This window comes from Acinonyx jubatus, chromosome C1 (assembly GCF_027475565.1).
Source record: "Acinonyx jubatus isolate Ajub_Pintada_27869175 chromosome C1, VMU_Ajub_asm_v1.0, whole genome shotgun sequence".
In the NCBI taxonomy this organism is placed as follows: Eukaryota; Metazoa; Chordata; class Mammalia; order Carnivora; family Felidae; genus Acinonyx; species Acinonyx jubatus.
In genome coordinates, this window is record NC_069381.1 from 210,221,650 (window position 1) to 210,246,036 (window position 24,387).

The following is a 24,387-nucleotide window of genomic DNA, read 5'->3' on the forward strand; positions in this document are numbered from 1 at the left end:
TGATCCGGGCGCCTCCAGCTTGCTCTGTGATCTTTGCTAAGCCCCTCAATCCTTCTGCTCTGCCATGTGCAAACCAAATGCTCCCAGCGTCACCCTGGATCCTCCACGGCAAAGACAAGCAGAATCCAAGTGGGGGGCTGTTTTTGGATCAGGGGCCACAGGACCCTTCTTGGCGGTGCTTATAGATTTCTTCAGAAACGCCATTCTCACCCGCTTGTGGACAAGGACTGAGCCAGTGTGACCAGCGTGTCCCAGGGTGCCTGGGAGTTTCCTGGTTGTAACACTGAGAAGCCCTGTGTCCTAGAACAACCTGGAGAGTTGGTCACTCTGTCCGTACTCCACTTTGGTGTGAGAGAATGAGTAAATTCTGGCTGGTGGTGCGTCCTCCACACCTTACACCCTCTCCCCGTAAACATGGCTGGAGGTGGCTTCTCTGCCAGGGGTGAAGGGAAGACCCGTTAGAGATTAACAGAGATGAGGAAAGCAGACATTCCAAGCTACCTCTCCCCAACTTCGAGCTTACTTCTGACCTGGAGGGGGCACACAGACCCTTATCTAGGACCCACTGGAGACTCCTGTCTTGCTGGGTTCCCGTGTGGGGCCAGGTAGCAAGAAGGGACAGGTGTGGAGATGTCCAGTTCAATGCCTCCTCATGTCACATATAGGTGTTTAACCTTTCCTTGGATGCACCGCCCTCACAGGCATTCACGGGGCAGGGAGACCGATGTGCTGGCACACGTGCACCCCCCCCCCCCAACCAGCACCTTCACCTGCCAGCATGATGCCGGGCCCACGCACTCACGAACGGTAACCAGAGCTTAAGCAAAACACCCACGGAGCTTGAGCTATGCAAATAGGCGTGCACACACACACACACAGATGGATGCAGGGAAGAGGGGCTGGGAAACGGCACGGGCAGGCAGAAGATTCCTGGAGACAGCATGGGGGCATGCTGCACGGAGTCCAGAACGGGCACCATGGCGCGAGCGTGCTCAGGAGGCGGCGGTGGCCATGGACACAGCACACACACCTCCCCCAGCCTCCTTATCTAGTCTCCAACCAGAGCTCCAGTTTGGCATGTTTGGGGGCAGGCCCTGAACATCAAGAGATGTCCCCCACCCTCCCCCTGCCAGGCAGGAGCCTCTTGGGGCTGCCAGACCTGTGTAGGTACCAGGGCCTTCTGGCACAGTTCCCCGGGAGAAAGGGCAGGCCCGGACGTGCTGCACAGGGGAGCAGGCGTGTGGGGGGGTGGCTCTTACACAATCCCATCCGGGCTCGGCAAGGCGGGAGAGTTGAAAGGCCCCTGGCAGCTCCCCAGGCCCTTCTGCCCGGGCAAGGAAACCACAGCCTGAAACGCCTGGGTTTCTGAAGGGCGGGAAGGCGGGAGTTTTTGAGGCCTGCTCCACTCAGGCTGCCTCCCAGACTCTGTCATTCCTCTGAGGCCAGAGGGGCTGCCGAGCATGTCGGGCACCGAATCATCAGCTTCCGGAAACTCCGCTAGGCTGGTGCCCTCATTTCCCACTGAATATGGGAAGAATTTGCTGAAGACATTGTTCCTTTGCCCAGAGATCTGCAGACACCGAAACCTATCCACTTAGGTGCAGAAAGCAGCTGGAAAATGGGGCCCTGAGAAGACCAATGGTTTTCCTGGATGGATGTGCCAGATACTCTTCTAAGCACTTTCTGAATATTAACCAGTTCAATTCCCACCATAACCCCAGAAGGTAGGCAACTGTTATTATCATCTCCATTTTTTTAGAGGTGAGGAAATGACTTGCCTAGTTTCACACAGCTAGCATGTGGCAAGACTGGGATATGAACCCAGGCAGCTTTACCAGCATTTATAACCTTTTTGGTCTTTTGGGAATCAAGCAGACTTGTGAGACAACCAATTAGGAATACATTGGAAATGGCTTAGGAGCAAGGGTTGCAAACATAAGTGCCTACAGGGCCAGACAGGTGAAATAAGTGTGACTCAGGCCTGGCAGCGAGAGGCCTGTGGTCCCAACTGGAGAATGTGTAGGTAACCCAGAGGTGTCCTTATACAAATTCCTTAAAAACAAAACTTGCCTGGGGGCCACTTGGGGCCCCTGCCTTAGAGAAGCTCTAACCTAAGCCCAGGGCACCTCTGACATGCATGTGGAAATGTGGTCTAACAGGGCATACCAGCTCATCTTGGGAGGTTTCAAAGGCCACAGAAGCAGCAAAGGACAGAGATGTATCAGTGAGTGGAAGTGACAGAGGACAGGAAGAACAGCCATTCAGAAACAGCAAAGATGATGTGAGTGGCCTGTCCCTGGAGGAACGGAGGCTCTTGATAGCCTAAATAACTCCATCACTTATGAGTCCAAGGAGGTCCAAGGAGGCCACTTCTGCTCCAGGACACATCTAACAAGGCAGAGTCTTTCATTTTAGGATTTTAGCCCCAGCTTGGTCACTGATTCACTTGGTTACTTCAAGTTCCTTGCTATAATCCTTGGTCTGCTCTTTTGACTTGTTACAAGTAAAGTGATATCATATTGGAGGCTGAACGTACAAATTTGCTGATTTTCAATTGGTTTTGACCTACAAAAACATCAGTTTCATATGATTCAACCCTATAATTGTCCTGTCTACCTTGCAAGATGCAGAGGATAAATGAAAATGCTTGAGGGGTGAGCCAAAGACTCCCTGCTATGTACACAGCAAGCGCTCAGTGAATGCTTGCTGAATGTAAATACTGGTTCCAGAACCAGGTGCGCAGGAGCCTTCCTTACTGCTTCTAGCAGAGCCAACAGCTTGGGGGACAGGGGGTGGGGAGGGGGACAGGGTCAGGCAAAGCAGTTCTTCGAGGGAAATTCACGCTCACCCAGCTCCTCCCAAACGTCTGCAGCATTGCCCAGAACCACTCCCCTACGCCCTCACCGCCCCCCCGCCCCGCACCCTGCCCCTACCCCTGCCCCTGCCCCTGTCCCTGAGCCATAATCCAGAAGTCGTGTCCAGTTTTCAGCTTGGATATACAGACTGCCCAAGGTCACCATCCAGGGAGGTTAGAAGCCTCAATTGCTTAGATGTGGCACAGACCAAGCTCTCGCTGCATCTGGGTTTTGTGGACTGAACAATTCCTTCTAGGGTAAACCAGAGATTAATGGATGCAAGGAAGGTAGAAGGCGCTGTCCTGCCTCATTTACGATGCCGCACAATTCCTCCAGTTCTTGGAGACTGTGGCACAAAAGAGGAGATCACAGCGGCAGCGGACAACAAGCCCTTTCCTCCTCTGGGGCGAAGAACCGCCCCAGGTCCACGCCGCAATAAAGGCAGCTGGCCGGGGGAGGAAGGGACCGAACAAAGAGTTGGGACGCGTGGTCCTTGGGGATACTACTGCGAGTCCCTTGGACTGACGCGCGCCCACCCTGCCGAAAATCCCACTTCCAGCCATTGGGGTGCCTGGGGGCAGGACGGAGACCCGCAGACGCCCCCTCCGCTGCCGCGTACCCGGGACGGGATGGCGACCGCCAGGCAGCAGGAGGTGGCGCGATGCTCCCGCCCTTTCCAGCACCTGTCCTACGTTTCTCCCGGGCAAAGGACAGGGAGCCCGGGCTTCTCTCTTCCCAGAGAACAAGTCGCTTGGGAAAAGCCCCAACGGCCAGACTGACAGATGTGAACCAGGATGCGGGCCTGACGCGTGCGGGACAGGGGAAGCGGGGAGGGGGCCCAGACCCAGGTGGCGCCCCTGCACTCCGCGCCTCCTCCCGGCGGGGCAGCGGAGTCCCGGGTCATAGGAGGCAGCCAGGCGGATGCGTGGTAAGCTCAGCAAAGGGAGTCTCGAGGTGGGAATGGGGTCAGCGAGCCCCTGACCTAAGAGAAACAAGAAGGGCGACTCAGTCTCTCCTCCCGTTCCTCACTTGAAGCTCTACTGGATTTGGCATCCGTCCCTCCTCCACGACTTAAGACTCCGGGTTTTCTCCATTCCCAGATCGGCGGCCCCAAGAGACAGACAGCGGAACCTGCCAATGGCAGGACGCAAAGCGTCAACTTTGTGTTCGCCCGCCACTCTCAGCCAGTGTGCGCCCGTTTCTCCGGAGTCCCGCCTTCCGTGTCGGGCGCCCCCTTCTGGCAACACGGGGATGAACCCTATCTGTCGCCATGTTGAGTGCGGCACAGAGAGTTTATTTATTTTTTTTTCTGGAACATTTTCCCATCTATTCTAATCTTTCTTCCCACACGGCTGGCCTCTTACTTCGACAGCCAAGCGCGGTTGCAATAAGGAGGGTGTAGCCTGCGGTTTTCGGATCGTCTGCGTGATCTGATCGCCACGTCACGCCACGCTTACTGAGCCCAACGCCATCTTGAGTGTGGCGCCTTGATGGTTCTCTTCTCAGGGCTCCGCGTGGTTCCCTAAATGGCGCCCCAAACTTCAAGGAGTCCCCAAGGACTAGCCCAACTGGTCTAAAGGACGATTATTTCCCCCAGTAAACTCTCAGTGTATAAGCTCATGTGCCCCTCGCAGCGCCTTAAGGGCGGTGAGAGAGGGTAGACTCGATGGCCGGGCCGTGGAAGGAGGTTCCCAGAGGCTGTCACGACGGCAGTGACGGTACGGGGCAGGCGCTGTCCAATGCCCTGGGGTGCGGAGACCGCTGTGTGGTGCGACGCCCGTGGGATTGTCCTGTTCGAAGGCAGGAGCCTGCACCGGCCCACGGCTCCCCTCGAGGCACGAATCCCAGAGAGTGTGCTTGGCACGGAGCCCGCTCGTCGGGTGGCTTAGGCGGCCAACGCCGGGGCTGGTGGTGGGCAAAGGGGTCACCTCAAAGACTGGGGCGTCTGGGGCTGGGCAGAGGATGTTGACGACGTAAAGACGGGGCGGCCTAGGAGCGCGGGTCTCGGCCTCGCGCCCTCAATGATCGTCTTAGGGCTACCGCCCACTTGCCATGGGACGATTCTTGGTTGAAGGTGCCCAGGAGCGGGGGGCGGGCACCTCCCCGGGCACTGCACGGGGCACCGCCCCGGGCGAGCGCAGCCCAGCACCCGGCCCTCCCCTCCCCCTCGCTGGCAGCCGTCGTGCGCGCCGGTCGCCGCCTCCTCCTCTTCCCTCCCCCTCCTTCCGAGCAGCAGCGGGGAGGGGAAGACGGGGGGGGGGGGCGGGGCGGGCAGCTTTGCCGCGCTTTGGCTTTCTGCGTCAGCAGCCCCAGCAAAACAGCTGCGGGAGCGCGCGCCCAGAGCGCGCTCGCGCGCCCCTCCCCCACGGCGCCGGCGCCGCCGAGACCCGGCAAACTAAGGCCCTGAATGACAGTGCGGCCGGCGACTGCGCAGCGCGGGACGCACCAAGGCACTGCCGCTTTAAGCACGCTTGCCCATTGTTCGGAATCGAGCCAATGAGCGAGCGCCCGCTCCCTGTGCTCAGCCAATAGCATTCGGGCAGAGGAGGCCGAGCACCGCCCACTAATCTATATTAAAGGTTCTGGCGCCGCGTGAGTTCCCCACTGGCTGCTCTGAAAAGCCATCTTTGCATTGTTCCTGCGTCCGGCTTCCCGTTCGCCGCAACCACCTCCGCCGCGCGCCTCCTCCGCCACCCCGGACTCCGGCAGCTTTGTCGCCAGAGTCCTCGAACTCTCGCTCTCTTTTTAATCCGCTGCATCGGATCACCGGCGTGCCCCATCATGTCAGACGCGGCCGTGGACACCAGCTCCGAGATCACCACCAAGGTGAGGCTGGACGCCGCCCGCCCCTTCGGGGTCCGAAGGCTGCCGCCGGAGCGGTGTTTGGCGCGCGACGGCTGGGCTGCCCCAAGCTCGCTGTCGTTTCTTCCTGTGGAGAGACTGCTCGCCCCCGGCCTAGGGCCCCGGCAGCCCACTCTTTTGTGTGCGGGGGAGGGGGCGGGAAGCGCTGCGGGCAGACGTGATGCCCGTCGAGGAGTGGGCCGGGGTGCCCTCGGGGTCCCGAGGGCGGGTGCGGGGGCTGAGGGGCTCGGGTGATGGGTGTCGCACAGCTCCTGAAACTTGTTTGTGACTCGTCTGAACAGTGGCGGGAGGAGAGGGGCCGGGTTGGGGGTCGTCAGCCCGCAGGGCACACGGAAATAACTTTGAAACTCGAGCGCGTTTGGAATCGGAAGTGCTGGGGGGGGTGCGCGTTGCAGGCGCGGGGCGGCTGCGGGAAGTGGCGGCTCCGCAGCGAGCGCCCGCCGGCGGCGCTGCTCTTTGTTCGGAGCCGGGCTGCCTCGTTTCGCGCCTTGCAGTGGGTCCGAGGAGGTTTATCGGGACTAAGCTCTGATAAGGCGGAGTGGGGCAGCGGGTCAGCCGGCCGCTACGTCGATTGTCTCCGCGGAGGTGTGAAGGTCTCCTCCGCCCTGGGGGCCCTCAGGGAGGGCGGGGGTAGGCGTCCTCCGGGGAGAGTGCTCCGGGAGCAGCCGCCCAGCTTCAATAATTCAGCGGTGCCGGGTTTGGCTGTGGAGGAGGCGAGCCCACGCGCCGTTGGGGAGGAAACGGAAAGTGAAGGAACGGCGCGCCGCGGCGACGATGGGCGCCCCCCGCGGCTGCCCGGGAAGCACCGTGTGCGCGGCCGCTCCGGAGGCGACGCGGACGAACAAAAGCTGTGGCCGCGGCTGCCCCGTTGCGGGGTCAAGCCGGGCGCCAGAGGTGTTTGGGAGACTGGTGCTGCGGGTTCACTGCCCTCGGTTTTGAGGTCTTGGGCGTTTGGCGCAGTTCTGGTCCTGCGCGCCGGGTAGTTTCCACGGCCCGCGCGGCGAGCGTCTCCGCCCTCAGCGGGAGCGCGGCACTTTAAGGCACATCGGCGTTTTTACCCTGAGGCTCTTGTCCGCGCCTCTCTCGTGCCCCTACGGGGACGGGGACGAGTCACCTTGGCGTCTCCTTAACCTCTGTGCCCCTGGCGTCACCTCTGGCTCTCTCCCAGGGGTGACTCCCCCTGCTTAGTGGAGCTGGCGACTGGGATCTCCGCAAGGGCTTCAGCCCGGCCCCCTCTGGGCCCAGCCCGGGAACTAGTCGGGGGTGGAAGGGTCGGCCCTTCCCGGTGCGGACGTCCGCGTTCGCTTTCCTTCTAGGCAATTTCCCGCCAGCAATAAATAGCGCGTGGGGCGCGTCCCCGACGGCCTCGGGCTGCCGGTCTGAGAAAGCCCTGTGGACTTCAGGGCGGCCTCCCATGGGATTTTGCCCGCCAAATGCGAGACGCAGGCCCACGCGTCGAGGCCTGTGGTGGGGGCGTCGAGAGACCCGGAAGGACCGGCGCGCAAGTCGCGCAGTGGCTGGGCCAGCGCAGCCCGCACGCCCCGGGTCTCCAGGGTCAGGGGCGCACTCGGCGGCCCTGGGCCACGTGCTCCGCGCGCGCGGTGCGTGCCGAGGTCCGCGCGCAAAGCCCGCCGGGCGGGGGCTGCGCGCCTGCGCGCCGCGTTCTCCCCGCCCCCACCCGCTCCCCGGGGCTTCGGCCGCCAGGGGGCGGGAGCGGGCGGTGCCTGGGTTCGCGGCCCGTCGGCCCGGGGTAATGGGGCCGACAGGTGCCCCGGGGCCGCTCACTGGATGGAGGCCGAGCTGCACCGGCGCCCGGCCCGACGCCTGTTTGTGTTGGCAGCCGGTTCGGCAGTGCCAGGTGGAAAAAGTTACGGGGCTTTGGGGCGCCCCGACGGCGTTGCCCTTTGGACCGTGTCCACTCCTCGAGGTGCGGCCGAACACTGAGAGCCGCCGCGCGGACAGCGAGAAGCCGGGAGGGAGATGTGGAGCTCCGGGCCGCGCGCATCTGAACAAGGGTCGAGTCACCCAAGCTGGGGTGCATTTCCCGGCAACGGTCTGGGACCTCCTGGGACAGCTGTCACATATAGGGGATTGGTGGGTTCGGGTTTTTTCCAAAGACCTGCCCTTGGAGGTCTGGGCTACCGTGGGCTTGGAGCTTAAGCTCGGCTCTAAGGCGGCCTCCCCAGTTCTGCCTGTTTGCTTCCTCCCATTCCCTTCCCAGGCTAACCCGCCCACGGGAGTTCTCCCCGCAGCGCCCGGGCCCTCCCTCCATTACCTTATTTATTTATGGCGCATACCTGCTGTCTTCCAAGGAGGATTTGTGAGAGGCGGAGCTCCCTCTGGTTGGAAACCAGTCTGTGATGGGTGTGTGAGAGTGAAGTGTTCCCCGGGCTCGTCTGCCCAGCCAGACGGGTTTAAGGCTGTGGTGCCACAGTGGCTCTTTTCCTAAGAAGCATGAGTAAGGGACGGTGGGAACAACTGTAGGGGACTCTTTTTGGTGTGTTTCTTAAGGGTTGAGAAATCGGAGGAAACCTTGACCACAGACACCCTGGGTATCCTGTGGCCCTTCCTTGCAGTATTTCCAAGTGTAATACGGGGCTGTTAGGACACCCACATCGGCGGTACATAGGTGCCTTGAGTCCTGGGCCTCTTTGCCAGCCCTGGGTTTCTCAAAAAGACTTACTGGTTCCCTCTTACTTTTTGAAGGACTTAAAGGAGAAGAAGGAAGTTGTGGAGGAGGCGGAGAATGGAAGAGACGCCCCTGCTAATGGGAACGCTGTGAGTGTCCACCTTCCCCATGACCCCTAACTGCTCTGGGCCAGGAAGTTCTCACTCCAGCTTGGGTTTAATCCTGGTTAGGGGAGGAGGCTGAGCCCTCGGGCAGTTCCTGCATGGTGGTCCCCTGGTGGAGCTTTAGGAAGATGAATTGATGAATTCTCTTAGCTGGTCTGGGACTGTAGACGTACTGGTGGGGTCCTGGGGAAGGGATGGGGCAGGACCGATGGCCTGTTCTCATTAACAACCTGGTAATGTTTTCTGTCGAGGAGAATGAGGAAAATGGGGAGCAGGAGGCTGACAATGAGGTAGATGAAGAAGAAGAAGAAGGGGGAGAGGAAGAAGAGGAGGAGGAGGAAGGTGATGGTGAGTAGCCTTGTTCATCTCCCCTTTTGGGGTTCCTTTCCCTTGCTTTGCTAGAAAAGGGGCAGGAATTGGGGGTTTCTGGGGTTGGAGACCGGTGGACCCCCTGCAGCCGGGTTTGTACTGTGGAGTTAGGACTTTGTTGTAGGCTAGTGAGGCGAAGCTGTGCCCTATGCACCCACACTGACTCCCTTTGGTGCCTTCCGCGCACTGATCTGTTCGTCTGTCCTCTTGGGGGGTGCAGCCGGCTATGTGGGCCCTTTTTCTTCCTCCGAAGACTTGTGCCCGTGTGGCTGTTGTGGTACCCTGGCTGCCCGGTTTGTCGGGCTGCAGAGATCAAGGGTCTCTTGTCCTGGCGATTCTGTTACTGGCAGATTCCCTGAGGCGCTGTGGTGTTGTGTGGTCCCCCCCCCCCCCCCGCCAAGTTCTGGCTGTCACTGGGTGGGCAGGGTACCAAGATTCTTCCCTTAGTTGAGGAGGCAGCATGGTTTACCCTGGGGTTTGGTTCTGCAGGTGAGGAAGAGGATGGAGATGAAGATGAGGAGGCTGAGGCAGCTACGGGCAAACGGGCAGCTGAAGATGATGAGGTGGGTCCTGGCTTGGATGTGGCTTGGGGGCTAAGGTGTTACCGCCCGAGGGGCTGCCGATTGGAGTCTGGGGTGGTGAGTGATCCTGAAAGGCAGGCTCCCTTGTCTTGAGCAGGAATAGGAAGGAACCTAGGCCTGCCTTCCCAGAGCTCTGGAAGCCTCTGGAGGGGCCAGTGCCTGGCCCCTGCTTGGCTATGCCAAGTGGCGGGGGGGCCGCAGGGGGCCCGCAGGGGCCTTGACTGTCTTTCTCTGCCCAGGATGACGATGTCGACACCAAGAAGCAGAAGACCGACGAGGATGACTAGACAGCAAAAAAGGAAAAGTTAAACTTAACAAAACAAGAAAAGGCCACCGTGACCTATTCACCCTCCACTTCCCGTCTCAGAATCTAAACGTGGTCACCTTCGAGTAGAGAGTCCCGCCCGCCCGTCCCACACGGGCAGCGCCACCCGCAGATGACACACGCTCTCCGCCACCCAACCAAAACCACAACGTGAATTTGCAACAGGGGAGGAAAAAAGAACCAAAACTTCCAAGGCCCTGCTTTTTTTCTTAAAAGTACTTTAAAAAGGAAAATTTGTTTGTATTTTTTATTTACATTTTATATTTTTGTACATATTGTTAGGGGTCAGCCATTTTTAATGATCTCGGATGACCAAACCAGCCTTCGGAGCGTTCTCTGTCCTACTTCTGACTTTACTTGTGGTGTGACCATGTTCATTATAATCTCAAAGGAGAAAAAAAACCTTGTAAAAAAAGCAAAAACAACAACAAAAAAACAATCTTATTCCGAGCATTCCAGTAACTTTTTTTGTGTATGTACTTAGCTGTACTATAAGTAGTTGGTTTGTATGAGATGGTTAAAAAGGCCAAAGATAAAAGGTTTCTTTTTTTTCCTTTTTTGTCTATGAAGTTGCTGTTTATTTTTTTTGGCCTGTTTGATGTATGTGTGAAACAATGTTGTCCAACAATAAACCGGAATTTTATTTTGCTGAGTTGTTCTAACAAAGCTGTCTCAAGCCTGTTTTTTCTGTGTTTCATTTCTCTTTAGACTTGAGGAGGGGGTGAAGATGGGAGGGGGAGGGTCTTGAGCTCAAGCCCAGCTACGTTTCCTGGGGATAGTGGGCCAAAACCCCCAGTTTGCAAGGAGGATGGATATGCCTGTTGGGCTGCATGGTGGGTGGCCATGGTGGTCAGCGACTGAGCCACGACAGGCCACCAAGACATGGGGAAGGACCCTGGAGTTCCGGGTTGAAGGGGGAGCTGCTTAACCTGGGTCCATCTCCTGCTTACCTCATAGGGTCGTCCCACGACTACCTCATTGGGTATCCTGGAAAGTGTGATGTCCGCAGCCCCAGGGACTCCAGAGGAACAGGCCCTAGGGTTGGGGTCCGCACTGGCCAGATGTGAGCCCGGGGCCAAGACCCCAGCCAGGCTGCCTCCTGCCTCCCGGTAGGATAACTGACAACTTTGGCCTTTCCTACTGGGGCCTCTCCCAATTAGTGTGGCCACAGTGGCTCCCCCTGGTGGTGGCATGTGGCATATGCCACCTTCTGGTCCCTTTACACTTTTCAGGGTGCTAATGCAGCCTTGCCCTAATTTTCCAAGCTCCAGCCTGGAGAAGGAAGTAGGACCTTGGTTAGAAGGGCAGGCCAGCCTGACCCTTGAGCACAGTTGAAGGTGGTAGGTGGGCACTTCGGATTTTCAGACAGGTTGTGAGCAGTGAGGAAAGCTGAGTGAAGCAACGGTGACCTCAAGCTCAAGCCCTCAGGGAGAGGGAGCTCTTGGAGCTCCCTAAGCTGCCTGAGGCCTGAAGATGAGCTTCACAAGCAGAAGTTCCCTATAGGCATCCCTAGTGTGTGCCCCTGAATCGGTGGTACCCATTCCCTAGGCTGTCAGCAAGATTGAAATCCTACTGGCAAACAGGCTGCAGGACCCACTGTGAGGGGCCTGTTCACTGAGCATGTAAATGTATGGGCTCTGCCACCCGCTGGGGGGACCCTGGGCCTCCTTTGTCCCTCCCGAATGCGGTCTTAAAGATGCCTTGCTCTTAGATACGCAGGGCTGAGAGGGAAAGGGGGCTGGAAGGGGGTGGTGCACAGATCCATCCTCAGGAGGGATGCGTCTCAGGTCGGTGTGCCTGAGCCTATGCCACAGGCAGGAGTGGGCAGAGGAGGAGGTGGGGACAGAAAAACCATGCACCCTCCCTACCTCCCAACGCGGCATGTGGGAGTTCTTGCCTCGCACTTGAGCTGACTTACCCACTGTTTTAACCAAAGAGGCAACCCTGTCCTGACAATCGCTCCCGTCTCCCTCTGCCCTCCCTCCACCTCAGGCCCTGCTCTGCATTAAAGAGTCTTCAAAACACCCGTGGGCAGTGAGGGGTTGGGGGGAGGGGGAGGTTAGCTGAGGTACCCATCCACAACTCTTTAAGGAGAATCTTGGACAAGGGGACTCTGAGCACCAGGACAAGGGGTCCCGACAGCAGGGAGGGCCTCCCTGGGGAGGCAGCACTGAAGCTGAGACTGGAAAGGCCAGGAGGATGAAAAAGGAGATGCGGGACAGTTCGGGGGGTCAGCAGCGGTGCGCGGCCAGGCCCTGATGCAGGAGGGTGCTGAGAACGCACAGGCAAAGGGGGCGGGCAGTCTGCACCAGGTGCTGAGGTAGGACTTCCGGGGAAGCCATGGAATGGCTTTAGTAGGAAAACTTCCTGGAAAGCACTGAAGTGACATCTGTCGGGGCAGGGGTCCTGGATTAAGAAGAAGTCCTGGGTGGAAGAGAAACAGGTGATTTTGAGATACAACGTGGGGGAAAGTGTCAAGACTCCGGGATAGGTTGGGTGTTGGAGGCCAGGATCCCCGACCCCAGGCTGGGGCCTGAGCCCTTCGGCACAGGGAGGAGCCATTTGCCACGTGGAAGGGGCTGGAGATGAAGGTCTAGACCTGCACGGAAACCTTGCTGTGTTTGAGGTGAATTGTCAGAGGCTGTTGGGTGCACAGGTCTGGGGGCAGAAGAGAGGCCTGGGCTGGGCCAGAGTAACCGAGGCCGAGGTACGAACAAGATAGGCCAGGACGAGGGCCCGGCAAGAAGACACAGGGCATTAAGTCACACCAGGGAACACAGAGCTAGATGCTGTCCCTCTCAGTAAGTGAAAGCTCTGAGCCCAGGGCCACCTCTCCCTTCATCCCAGGCCCCGCCTCCCTAGCTCACCAGCACATTAGCCTCCTTGTGTCCAAGGCAAGCTTGGTCCTTCCGCAGGGACTCTGCACTTGCCACTCCTGCCCCAGGGATGTCTGATTCCCAAACTTCTCATGACTCAATCCATGTTAGGTCTCAGTGCCAGTGTTACCTCCCCAGACAGGCCGTCCCTGTCCCTGACTTAAAGAAGGCCTTCCCCGGTTCTGTCCCTCAACCACAAAGCAGGTCTCACAATGTGAGCTCGTATATTTTACCGGTTTGTGTGTTTCTTGGCTGTCCCCAGTGCTTTGTTTACCACGTGTCCCTGCACACAGTATTCTGTCGATTCCATTCATTCGTTCGTTCGTTCGTTCATTCATTCGTTCATTTACATGTGCGCCCAGTGCTCTCCGGACACCACAGGGCACCTCCGGGTTGTGAGAGAGCATTCCACACCTTTGTCTCCCCCACCCTCGTTCGTGGATTCTGCTGGGCACCCCATTCTGGCGGGGGGTGGGGGGCTTGCCCTGCACAGGTGTTGGAGCGTGTGAAGACAAGTGTGGAGAGTCCTGGGCTGCTCAAGCCCCAGGCTGCCTGTCGCCCACTGAACTGCACCCAAACTGCTGCCAGGGTCGGGGTCGGATCAAGGCTTCGGTAGGAAGGAACTTCTAGCCCTGAGCACCCACCCCATGTGTCCCGCACAGGCTGGGCTGGTGGCTTCTCGAGGCAAGGCTGACCAGCTCCAGGGCAGCTCGGTCCTGCAGATGTTCCCAAGGCCCATAGCCCAGGCTGGGTCTCTAGCCCAAGGGGCAAAGAAGGAACATAGAAGGCAACGCATGGAGCTGGCATCAGGCTCCCAGGCTCCCTCGGTCTTGGAAGGAACTACTATCCTCAAAACTTCTAGAAAAGAGGTAAGAGGCTTAGCCCCATCCAGATGCAGATTTGACAGCTGTGTTAATGGGCAAGTAACTGAACCTTGCTGGGCCTCCCTGTCCTCCTCTGCACAATGGGAACAAGAGTGTGAGTCATGAGCCAGACCCAGGGCTTTCTTTCTTAATGTCCCATGTCCGCACCTAGCTCCCGGCACCCTCTGTCCCAGCCACATGGCCTCACCGCATCGCTTCGCCCCCCGAAGTTTGGCCTGGAATAGCCCTTTGCTGCCTTTGGCACTTTGGCACTAGTCCTTCTAAAGGCCGCTACACTATTTGTCACTCCCTGGGGACCTGTTCTCAGACAACCTGTTCTACGCATCCATCTTCCTCCCAAAGTCCCCTCCGTGGGCCAGGCTGCCCGCACGGCCCAAATTGGAAGATTTGCAAGGGACGGGCTCCCTCTGGTGGACATAGAGGAACTGCAGGGGGCTCTGCTGGATTCTGCTCAGTCCGGGAAAGAGCCCTTCAGGGGCCCTAGCCTCGGGGAGCGCAACCTCGGCCACGGCCATCCCACAAAAAGACCTTCCTCCCTCTCTGTTTCTGGAGCCCCAATCAGACCTGAGAGTCAGCGGTCATTTCGAAAGCCTTTCCTCTGGGCAGCTGATGGCCCAGGAATCTGGTCCTTATTTTCCTCAAGGGGAGACCCCAGGACCCTCCAGAGTTGAGCTGAGGTCAGGGGCAGTTCCTCCTGTGTCTACCTTGAGTTCCGGTCCCCTGAGCTCCCTCTTGCTTAACTCCGGTCAAATGCTTGGTGTACACAGCACCCTCTAGGACAGGTCCAGCTCTTGGTCATCTCTGCTCGCTATTCACAGTGACTGCTGACCTAAGTCACAGTCCCAGGAGCCTCTGCTCCTTGGAATTGGGAGCTGGAGGTCCCAGGCTCCCAGAGGCACTCCCTGGTGCTCTGAGCTGCCTGCCAGGCTGCCCCAGGCCTGAGTGCCAGGATCTGGTCCCACCTCTTCTCAGCTGCCAACGCCGGCCCACGGGTCCAAAGACGGCCTACATCCCCAGTGCCCAGCCTTCTGCCATGCTTCCTCTGAGGCCTCCTATGTCCTGGATACGGGCCGTCCCTGCCCGCCTCAGGCCCTGGCCACTGTGTGGTCCCTGCCTGGTGAAAGCTGCTTCATGGGGATGGAAATTCTGGTCCCAGCTCTCCTTGGGGTAGTACAATTTTGCAGTGTAGCCGCTTGTCAACCCCTAGCTCCAAGCCCTTGAAGGCAAGGGTGGGGCCAGCCAGGGAAGGGGGCAGTGCTCTCCTCAGGCCTGCCTCTTCAGAGACCTCAGCCTCTGCTCACAGGGTCTGGTCTGAGTTCAGAGAGGCAATGAGAGCTCGAATTAGGAAACAGCTGAAACATTCTGAGGCTGCCTGCAACACGGACCTTATATACTAGGGGAATGGTACCTAGTGCGTGTGCGCAATTCACCGAGAAGGCCTAGCTGCCTGAGGCTGGCCGGGATTCCGTGAGGTCCTGAGCATAGCCAAGGGACCCAGCTTGGAGGGTGTATGCCTTCGTGAGCTCTTTGTCAAGGCTGCTGCCTTTGGCAGCAGAAATGCAGCAACAAGAGCCAGGTGGTCACTCGAGACAACCTCATTTCACATGCACCCATGCTGGGGCCCAGCTGTGAGGCTCTTGGCAGAGAGCAGATCTCTGGCAGGAAGGAGCTGCTGGTGAGGATTCCATAAGGTACCAGGGGACATATGTCGTTTTTGTCACCAGCAGCCATCCCATCGTCCTCTTGGCAATAATCTCCTGAAATGGCGTCCAGTTTGCCTCTTAAAGAACTTCAGCCCGGGTACTCTCAAATTCCACCGCAGAGTATGTGACTTGGTCTTGACCACTCAGTGCCCAGGATTGGCTCAGGGTTGGCCCATGACCGTAGCTGGTCCAATCGGAGTGAGCCTTGGGATTTTCAAAAAATAATTTATTTATTCATGCACGTTTATTTATTTTGAGAGAGAGAGAGGGAGAGCCAGCGAGCAGGGGAGGGCAGAGAGAGGGAGAAGGAGAATCCCATGCAGGCTCCATGCTGTGTCACCAGCACAGAGCTGGACACGGGGCTCAAACCCGCCAACCCTGAGATCATGACCCGAGCTGAAGTCAAGAGTCGGACACTCAACCGACTCAGCTACTGAGGCACTCCTTAAATGTTTATTTTTTTTAACGTTTATTTATTTTTGAGACAGAGAGAGACAGAGCATGAACGGGGGAGGGGCAGAGAGAGAGGGAGACACAGAATCGGAATCAGGCTCCGGGCTCTGAGCCATCAGCCCAGAGCCCGTCGCGGGGCTCGAACTCACGGACCGCAAGATCATGACCTGAGCCGAAGTCGGACGCCCAACCGACTGAGCCACCCAGGTGCCCCTAAATGTTTATTTTTGAGAGAGAGAGAGAGAGCGCACAAGTAGGGGAGGGACAGAGAGAGGAGGACAGAGGATCCGAACCATGCTCTGTGCCGACAGCAGTGAGCCGATGTGGGGCTTGAACTCACAAACCGTGAGATCATGACGTGTGCCGAAGTCAGACACTTAGCTGACTGAGCCACCCAGGCACCCTGGGATTGTTTGTTTGTTTTTTAAGTAAGCTCTAGCCCAACAGGGGGCTTGAATTCATGACTCTGAGATCAAGAGTCACGTACTCCACCAGCTCAGCCAGCCAGGTACTCAAAATCTGGGATTTTTTTATTGAGTTGTTGAAAAGGGAAGAAACTTGGACCTGGGAGGTAAGCCTTGAACTGAGATCGATGGTGGAGACTGCAGCCCATACAGATAGAAGCAGAGTTGAGCCAAGAGGCAGAGGAACTCTAAGTTCTATTTTTTTTTTAATATATATATTTATTTTTGGGACGGCGCAAGTGGGGGAAGTGGAGAGAGAAGGTGACAGAGGGTCCCGAAGCGGGCTCTGTGCTGACAGACTGATGTGGGACTCGAACTCACAGAACTCACAAACCACGAGATCATGACCTGATCCAAAGTCAGATGCTCAACCGACTGAGCCACCCGGGTGCCCAGAGGAACTCTAAGTTCTGATGACATTGCTTGAGTCTCTGGGTTGAGCTGTGCCTAAATGCCGTACCAATCTCTGGACTGTTCAGTTACGCAAGTGTGTAAATTTCCTCCTAGTTTAGGCTGGTTAAGGTTGGGTTTTCCGTCGCCTGTAACTGAGTCATATTAGCAGACAGAAGAATAGGGGGCTCCAGGCTCCAATCTCCAAAGCCAACCAGGCCTCCATGAACAACAAAGACAGCTTGAGGAGGGAGGAACGAAGAGGTGTGGGCATTGCTTTCCTGGTGTGTTTTCTAGGTTGAGGGGGAGCAGAGGGAGGTGAGTCAACCTCAGAAGATACCGCGATGCTCATGGTTCATCTCTCAGTGGGATCGGAGTACCGCTTGACTCATTCCCAGCTGGGTTGGGGGTGGGGGCAAGGCCCAGCCACCCAAGCTCCCCACCTTAATTCCACTGCTTGGAGTTGCCCTTTCCCTCTTCTCCAGCCATCAGTGCTCTCTGGTCCTCTGGCCTCCCAGCAACTCACTGAACTTACGGTCTTCCCACCTATGCCTCACAGCCAAACACAGTCTCACTGGACTCAGTCGCTGTGCGACTCCTGAATAAGGGGAGAGCCCCCCCCCCCCCCCCCGTCTTCATGCAGCCTGGCACCTCCCAGTTGTTTCTCTGCTCCAAGGTGTGCCTGAGAGGTGAGATCCATCCAGTTTGCCAAAGTGCTGAGGTAAGCAAGGTTGAAGGGTTTTCTTTCTGCAGAACAGGGTCTCACTGGGTCTTTAATATACAATGGAGTCTCTAAGAGGAAAATTTCACATGTGCAGCTCATTCCAAATTCGACCTGGATTTTTTTTTTTTAATAGAAAGCCTATTAACATATTGAAGGACATTAGTGTCCAGAAAAAGCTGACCTTGTACAAGGACCCCAACCAGGGCTCAGGGAATGTTTGCTGAACTAAACAGATGATAGGAAAGGATTCCTTTGGGATGGTTCCATAGTCTGGCTCACAGAACCCTGCATGGGCCTCATGCAGGCTCTCTCAGCTGCCGGTAGTCTGGGGCCCTGTAACCCTTGTCAACACGGCCCAAGAGGTTGTTGGTATCAGTAGGTTTGGGTGGAGCAAAAAGTGGAAAGTGGTACAAATCTTTCTGGAAAGCATTTGACCCTGTATATCAAATTAAAAAACAAAAATGTGCACATACTCTTTTGTCTTAGGGATTCATCTGCAACTCCATTCTGTACCCTAGGAAAATTGCTACCACTTCCCACAGGTATTCTCTGGGTCCTTCTCACCAATCTCCCCACAATGTCCCACTAGAGCTGGGGGCTGTGGCCTGTTGGAGACTGATGATGGGCAGACATCTAGTCTTGAAGATACTGAGGCTGGATGGGTTCCAGCACCAGGGGGGAGGTGACAGTGGATTCTACAATTCCGATCCCTTTGTCAACATTGTCCCTAGCCAGCTTTGAGGGGCCGCTGGCCTCTCTACTGGTCAACCTCTCAGCAAATATCTCTCTCCAGGAGATGCTCATTTCTTTCCTTGGAGACAGTGTGGTCTGGACGCATTTTATTTTATTGATTTATTAAAAAACTTTTTTTTAACATTTACTCATTTTTTGAGAGACAGAGAGCACAAGCAGGGGAGGGGCAGAGAGAGGGGGAGACACAGAATCTGAAGCAGGCTTCAGGCTCTGAGCTGTCAGCACAGAGCCCGATGCGGGGCTTGAGCTCATGAAACACGAGATAGTGACTTGAGCCGAAGTCGGACGCTTAACCGACTGAGCCACCCAGGCGCCCCTGGATGCATTTTAAAGACCTTGGCATTAAATGAGTCCCATTATTAGGTAGGCGGGCTTTATATTATTTTCCTGGGCTGCTCAGGGGCTTGCCAAAATCACAAACAATGACTTAGCTTTTAAATGGTAGTCTCTTGTGGGGCGCCTGGATGGCTCAGTTGGTTAAGTGTCTGACTTTGGCCTAGGTCATGATCTCGCCATTCCAGAATTCGAGCCCCATGTGGGGCTCTGTGCTGACAGCTCAGAGCCTGAAGCCTGTTTTGGATTCTGTGTCTCCCTCTCTCTCTGCCCCTCCCCCCACTCATGCTCTGTCTCTCTCTCTCTCAAAAATAAATAAACATTAAAAAAAAGTTATAAACGGTTCGTCTCCTGTAATGCCATGACATTTTTTAGATGTGGCACTCCCAGTGGCCACTTGCCTCTGCAAGGAGGCCAAGGAGGTGCCTGTGGGCAGGGGCAAGGTTTTTTTCAGCAAATGATGGTGTGTCTTCTTCAAAACGCCATCAAATCCACAGTGAGGTCTCAGAATTCTGTGCCAGAATGATATCATCTGAGCCTGGAAATGTTTGAGGATCACTGTGGCCATAAAACCACCTGAATATCATATAAGGTGTCTACTTTTGGGGTGCCTGGGTGGTTCAGTCGGTTAAGCCTCCGACTCTTGCTTTTGGCTCAGGTCACCATCTCCCGGTTCGTGGGTTCCAGCCCCACGTTGGACTTGCACTGGCAACGCAGGGCCTGCTTGGGATTCTCTCTCTCCCTCACTCTCTGCCTCTCCCCCCCTCACACGCACGTGTGCTCGTGCACTCTCTCAAAATAAATAAAGTGTCTACTTTTAAGTAGATGTAAACCCCTCAAGAAAAACCTTAACCTAATTGTACCAAATGTATTGCTGATCATTGCTGAATACAAGCCAATTAAAAGAGGGTAACAATTCGACAATTTGCCAGAAGAAGGGATTTGGATCCCAATCCTGACCAAGGGCTGAGCCCTGAGTAAACAGTATATATATATGGCCCATAATATACCATGAAAGAAAAGAAATGACCATTATCAATCTCGAACAAGATAAAAAAGTGGAATGAAATTCCAAGTTCTGTAAATAGAACCCCTGATGACACAGGGGTTCCCTGTGCACCATAAAATATTCAAATACCATATTGTATGGCTTTAATACACATATGTTAGCCCCAGATGAAAATAATAATTATACATAAAACATTCATGTGATAATAATCTTGCTTATCCTCTTATAATTGAGAAGAGCTATTTGGAGGATGATTTGAATAAATCAAGTCACTTAAAAAGCCACTCTAAGAAATTTGAATAAATGCCTTCTTTTCCCTTGAAAACATTTCCTCTAATAAGTACAAGAATTCAAAAGCATTCCATGGAACCAAGAGCTGTCTGAGTTCGGGAGATGGGGTGGGGAGGGGGTGGTCAATACCCAGTTTTGCTAGCTGCCATTGAAGGTTTTATGTGCATGTGTTTCTAGCCATCTGAAAGGTGGATTTCATTTTAAGTAATCTCTACACCTGATGTTGGGCTCAAACTAATGACCCCAAGATCAAGAGTTGCATACTCTACCGACTGAGCCAGCCAGGTGCTCCTGAAAGACATATTTTTTTAGAGATTTTTTTTCCTTAATGTTTATTTATTTTTGTGTGAGAGAGACAGAGACAGAACATGATCAGGGGAGGAGCAGAGAGAGAGGGAGACACAGAATTTGAAGCAGGCTCCAGGCTCTGAGCTGTCAGCACAGAGCCCGACATAGGGCTGGAACTCATGAACTGCGAGATCATGACCTGAGTGGAAGTCAGACGCTTAACCCACTGAGCTCCCTGAAAAGCATATGTTAAACTAAAGGCTTAGGGCACCTGGCTGGCTGTTGGTAGAGAATGTGACTCTTTGATCTCAGAGTGGTGAGTCTGAGCCTCACACTGGGTGTGGAAATTACTCGAAAATAAATCTGAAAACAACAACAACAGAACACCTAAGGGCTTACTAGAAAGTTCTTAAACTTTCTCTGTTCACAGCATCCTTAGTGTCTCAGTAGTTTTTTCATAATGCAACTAAACCAAAATAAACAACACTTCTCTTTATTATGTAGTATATTAAATATTTATATCCTAACCTAGTTAGTAGCTGTCATATTATCTGGGAAAAAGAAAAGCCACATAAATTGCGAGAAAAAATATTTTTATTTTATTTGTAATCACAATGACTTACTGATGGGCTATGTGCCTGCTGAGCACCGCACAGCTTCTCAAACTTTGGAATCAGATTGGACACAACCACCCTCATTTCCTATTCACGTTGATTTTTAAGGGGTGCTTACTTATCACCCAAACTTCCCAAAACTCGGTTTCTTAAAGATACCTCCTCAAAAAGAATGTAACGTGGTGTAATGTGATGTTGAAACCGAACTGCCTTGAGTTCATAGTGACCAGTGTACAACATATGTCCCAAATTGTTGCATTTCCTTTGAAAATTAAAATATCCTTTGGCACCCTTGTGAATTTGCTGAAGTGCCCTGGGGTGCCTCGGTGCACAGTTTGGGAACCAAATCTCTACTTTTCACTCCATTCCACTTCACCCCTCTGTTTTATTCAAAACTACGGCCAAAGATGCTCGTTTCAGACCCAATAAAAGCACCGAAAAAACCGCTAAGCAGATTATGTCTTCACTGTGAGGACTATTTTAACAGTGTATTTTGAAAGCTGCCGAAACAATTGCCTGCTCACCAGCAAGAAATTCTAAAAATAAACCATTCAATACAGAGGGATTGGCAACCAGACGCACATTTTGGGGCTCTTTTTGGCCGTGATGCGAAGGATAAATCAGAAGGGGAGGCGATGCAGTTGGCCCCACAGGCCCCAGGTGGTTGTAGGAACCACAGCACGGGGAGCAGGGCTGGAAAAGATGTCTGTGAAGCTGGTCAACAGGCTGGTCTGAATTGTGGGGCGGCCCATTCTCCCCACTAACCTCCAGGGAGGGGTCATCAGCTCTGAAGTTCTCCTCCTTCCCTGAGCTGGGCAGATGTTTCTGCCTGCCAGTCCCACCCGAGCCTGGGGGGTGGTGGTGAAGGAAAGCAGGGACCTCTGTGGCCCGTTTTCTCCTCTCCACCCTGCACCAGGCTGCATGGGGCCGGTTCATGCCTCTCACAAGGAGGAGTCCCTTGTAGTAAATTAGAGAATCGTGGGTACCATACCGGGTTCTTGCTTTGTTGAGCGTTTAGGGGACTCAAAACATCTTTTCGAGGAGAAGCCTGGCTGTCAAAGGCTGTTGGCTTGCTGGGGACTCATCCAGCCTGTTTTGGTGGTCAAAAGCTGAACGCCGCCTTCTGTTCCTTTTCACACCAGACTGATGCTGCCATTGCGCTGTCCTATTTCTTCAGAGCATTGATCACTATCTGAAATTATTTGCTTCCTGTCTCCTCTCATTAGAATCTAATGGTAGGGACTTCCCTAGTCTTGTCCAGCAAGTACCTCCACCATTTAGAACAGTGGTTGGTATATAAAAAGTGCTCGATACATATGTGTGGAATGAATGTATAATGCTTAAAGGGTTTGCATATCGTATATTCTCGATATTCAAGAGCTAAAAAAGAAAGAAAGAAAACAAGAGAAAAGAAAAGAAAAGAAAGGAAAAGAAGAGAAAAGAAAAAAAATCCACTAACAAACATTTTAGGGACAAGGTGGTTGGAAGCAAATGAAGAGTCTGAGAGGAGCTGAACTCCCAGAAAAGGGGCTCCCTGAATCCAGAAGAATCTCCAGATGTCAAAAGGATTAAAGGCAGGAGACAGAACAGGAAGGACCAGAAGGGGGCAGTGGATCAGTGGCGTTCGAGTATGCACTGGAGGAGAGGAGGCCCGGGCCAGAGCCAGACAGCAGTGGCTGAGGAGTGAATGAGAGGCAGGGAGTGGAAAGAAGGAGTGGAGACAATTCCAAGGAGTTTGCATCTGCAGAGAAAGAGAAGGATGCAGCAGGACTGAAGGAAAACGTTATTTTTAAAAACTTGGTTTTTAGGGTGACTTCAATACATTTTGAGGTTAAGAACTGAAGGACTCAGAGAAGAGGGCTTTGCTGATTTTTCTGAATTGTGTGTCATCTCTTCTTCCTTTTTAAATTTTCATCTTATTCATTTATTTTTTTATCTCTCCTTCCTTTCTTTTAAAGTTGTATTTAAAAAAAATTTTTTTTAACGTTTATTTATTTTTGAGACAGAGAGAGAGCATGAATGGGAGAGGGTCAGAGAGAGAGAGGGAGACACAGAATCCGAAGCAGTCTCCAGGCTCTGAGCTGTCAGCACAGAGCCCGAAGCAGGGCTCAAACTCACGGACCGCGAGATCATGACCCGAGCCGAAGTCGGACGCCCAACCGACTGAGCCACCCAGGTGCCCCTAAAGTTGTATTTTTTTTAAGGGGCTCAAACTCACAACCTCGAGATCAGGAGTTGCACGCTCTTCCGACTGAGCCAGCCAGGCACCCCGATCTCTTCTTCCTTTAAATTCACCCGTGCTTCCCTTATGGCAGGCACTTCTACTCGTCACGTCCCTCTACTAGAGGCACGTGAAAGGCAGGCCTGTGCCTCACACACACATATATAGTAAGAGGATAAGTGTGACCTAATGTGGCCTTTGGTAGACTTGACTGCCTGCAACCCCTGCTTTTGCCCACCTGGGGCCAGACTCAGTGCTTCACCACACGCCCACCACAGAAGTCCAAAAACACCGGCAAGGAACGCAGCAAACCTCAACCAGAGTTTTCTACATAGAAATCTATGTTTGAAAGGGTCTTCTAAGTTCTCCCACATCTTTCTCCAAGGTCATCTGTCTTCTCCTCCCCTACCTACACAGACTCTTCAGGTCCTCTTGATTGCCCGCAGCATCTGAATGCTTACCCTCTGCCTGCACAAGTCCGAACTGGGAGCACCCTTTGTTCATCAAGCATGCTGCCCGGAGACTTTAGTTTATCTTACAGCCACCTGTGTGGCTGTACATATTTACTTCTCTGACTTTTCCTCAATGTCTCCACCAGTACTTCTCAAAGTATGGTCCACAGACCACCTGCATCAGAATCACCTGGGGTGTTTTAACAGGTGGATTTCTAGGCCCCGCGCCGACTGAATCAGAGTCTCTGGCAGGTACTTGTAAATGTTTGAGAACGAGTGGCTGTACGCTGTGCTACGCCTGGGCTATATGCTCTCTTTCATAACGTTCTGTGGCCTTCGATGTATCCATGGACGGCCCAGCTCTGCAGGCATTCGGATCTGCACCCACTCTACCAAGGCGGACTTTAACCTACGAGGGCCTTGTCCCCGCAGCTCTGTCCTCTCCTTCTGCTTGTGCTCCCCGCTGCCCATGCTCCTCCCCCCTTCTCCTAGTCCACCACAGCTGCAGCCCCCCTCTGGGCCTGCTCCGGTCCCTCCTGCACGGTCCCTCTATCACACTGTCCCTGGAGTACACACTTTTTTGGCCTTAGTTATTTCACGATAAGACGATCCACATTGCCTGAGCATATGTGCTGTTGCCTGAGGAGATGGTAAGAGTCTAAGGAGGACTGGGCTGTAACTTTTTTTCTAAGAGCAGCTGGCAAAGAAGTGTGTCCCTGACAGTGAAGGAGGCTCTAAGCAGGTGGAGAAGCTTCCCTGGGATGGTCTTTTCTCCACTGGGAGGTGTCCAGTCCCCTGAGAGCCTTCCTTGATGGGGAGCAGATACAGTTTAGGAAAAGGAAAGGAGACGAGCTCTCACTCTGAGAAAAGAGATGGTATTTCCAGAAAGTAAAAGGAAACCTGGATTCATTTGAACTTTGTTGTTGTTGTTTTAATCCAACCTTGGAATTTAAAAATTGGCTTTTGAAGACAACAGCCCTAATGTGAAGAATAGAATTACCACTGAAACAGGGCAATAGTATACTAAAAATGTACTTCTCTCCCCATCCACAGATGCAAACAGACCCTTCGGCAACAGACAGAAGGAGAGGAGGAATCTGGGAGCAGGGGCTACACCACAGAGGGCCCATCTTTTGGTGTAGTCTCC

General features: G+C 54.4%; 1 protein-coding gene across 2 annotated transcripts; it reads left to right on the top strand.

Annotated features, from left to right (window-relative positions):
- Window positions 1–5,438: 5,438 nt before the first annotated feature.
- On the top strand, window positions 5,439–10,451 carry PTMA (prothymosin alpha). 2 transcript variants are annotated; one of them, XM_027047858.2, is made up of 5 exons: window positions 5,439–5,681; window positions 8,424–8,495; window positions 8,762–8,858; window positions 9,369–9,442; window positions 9,700–10,451. In XM_027047858.2, exons 1-5 carry the CDS (start codon window positions 5,637–5,639, stop codon window positions 9,745–9,747), a joined length of 336 nt encoding a protein of 111 aa, XP_026903659.1. In that variant the 5' UTR covers window positions 5,439–5,636; the 3' UTR covers window positions 9,748–10,451. The 2 variants fall into 2 exon arrangements, with proteins under 2 accessions (XP_026903659.1, XP_026903666.1); XM_027047865.2 differs by having other exon boundaries at window positions 8,765–8,858.
- Window positions 10,452–24,387: the final 13,936 nt, after the last annotated feature.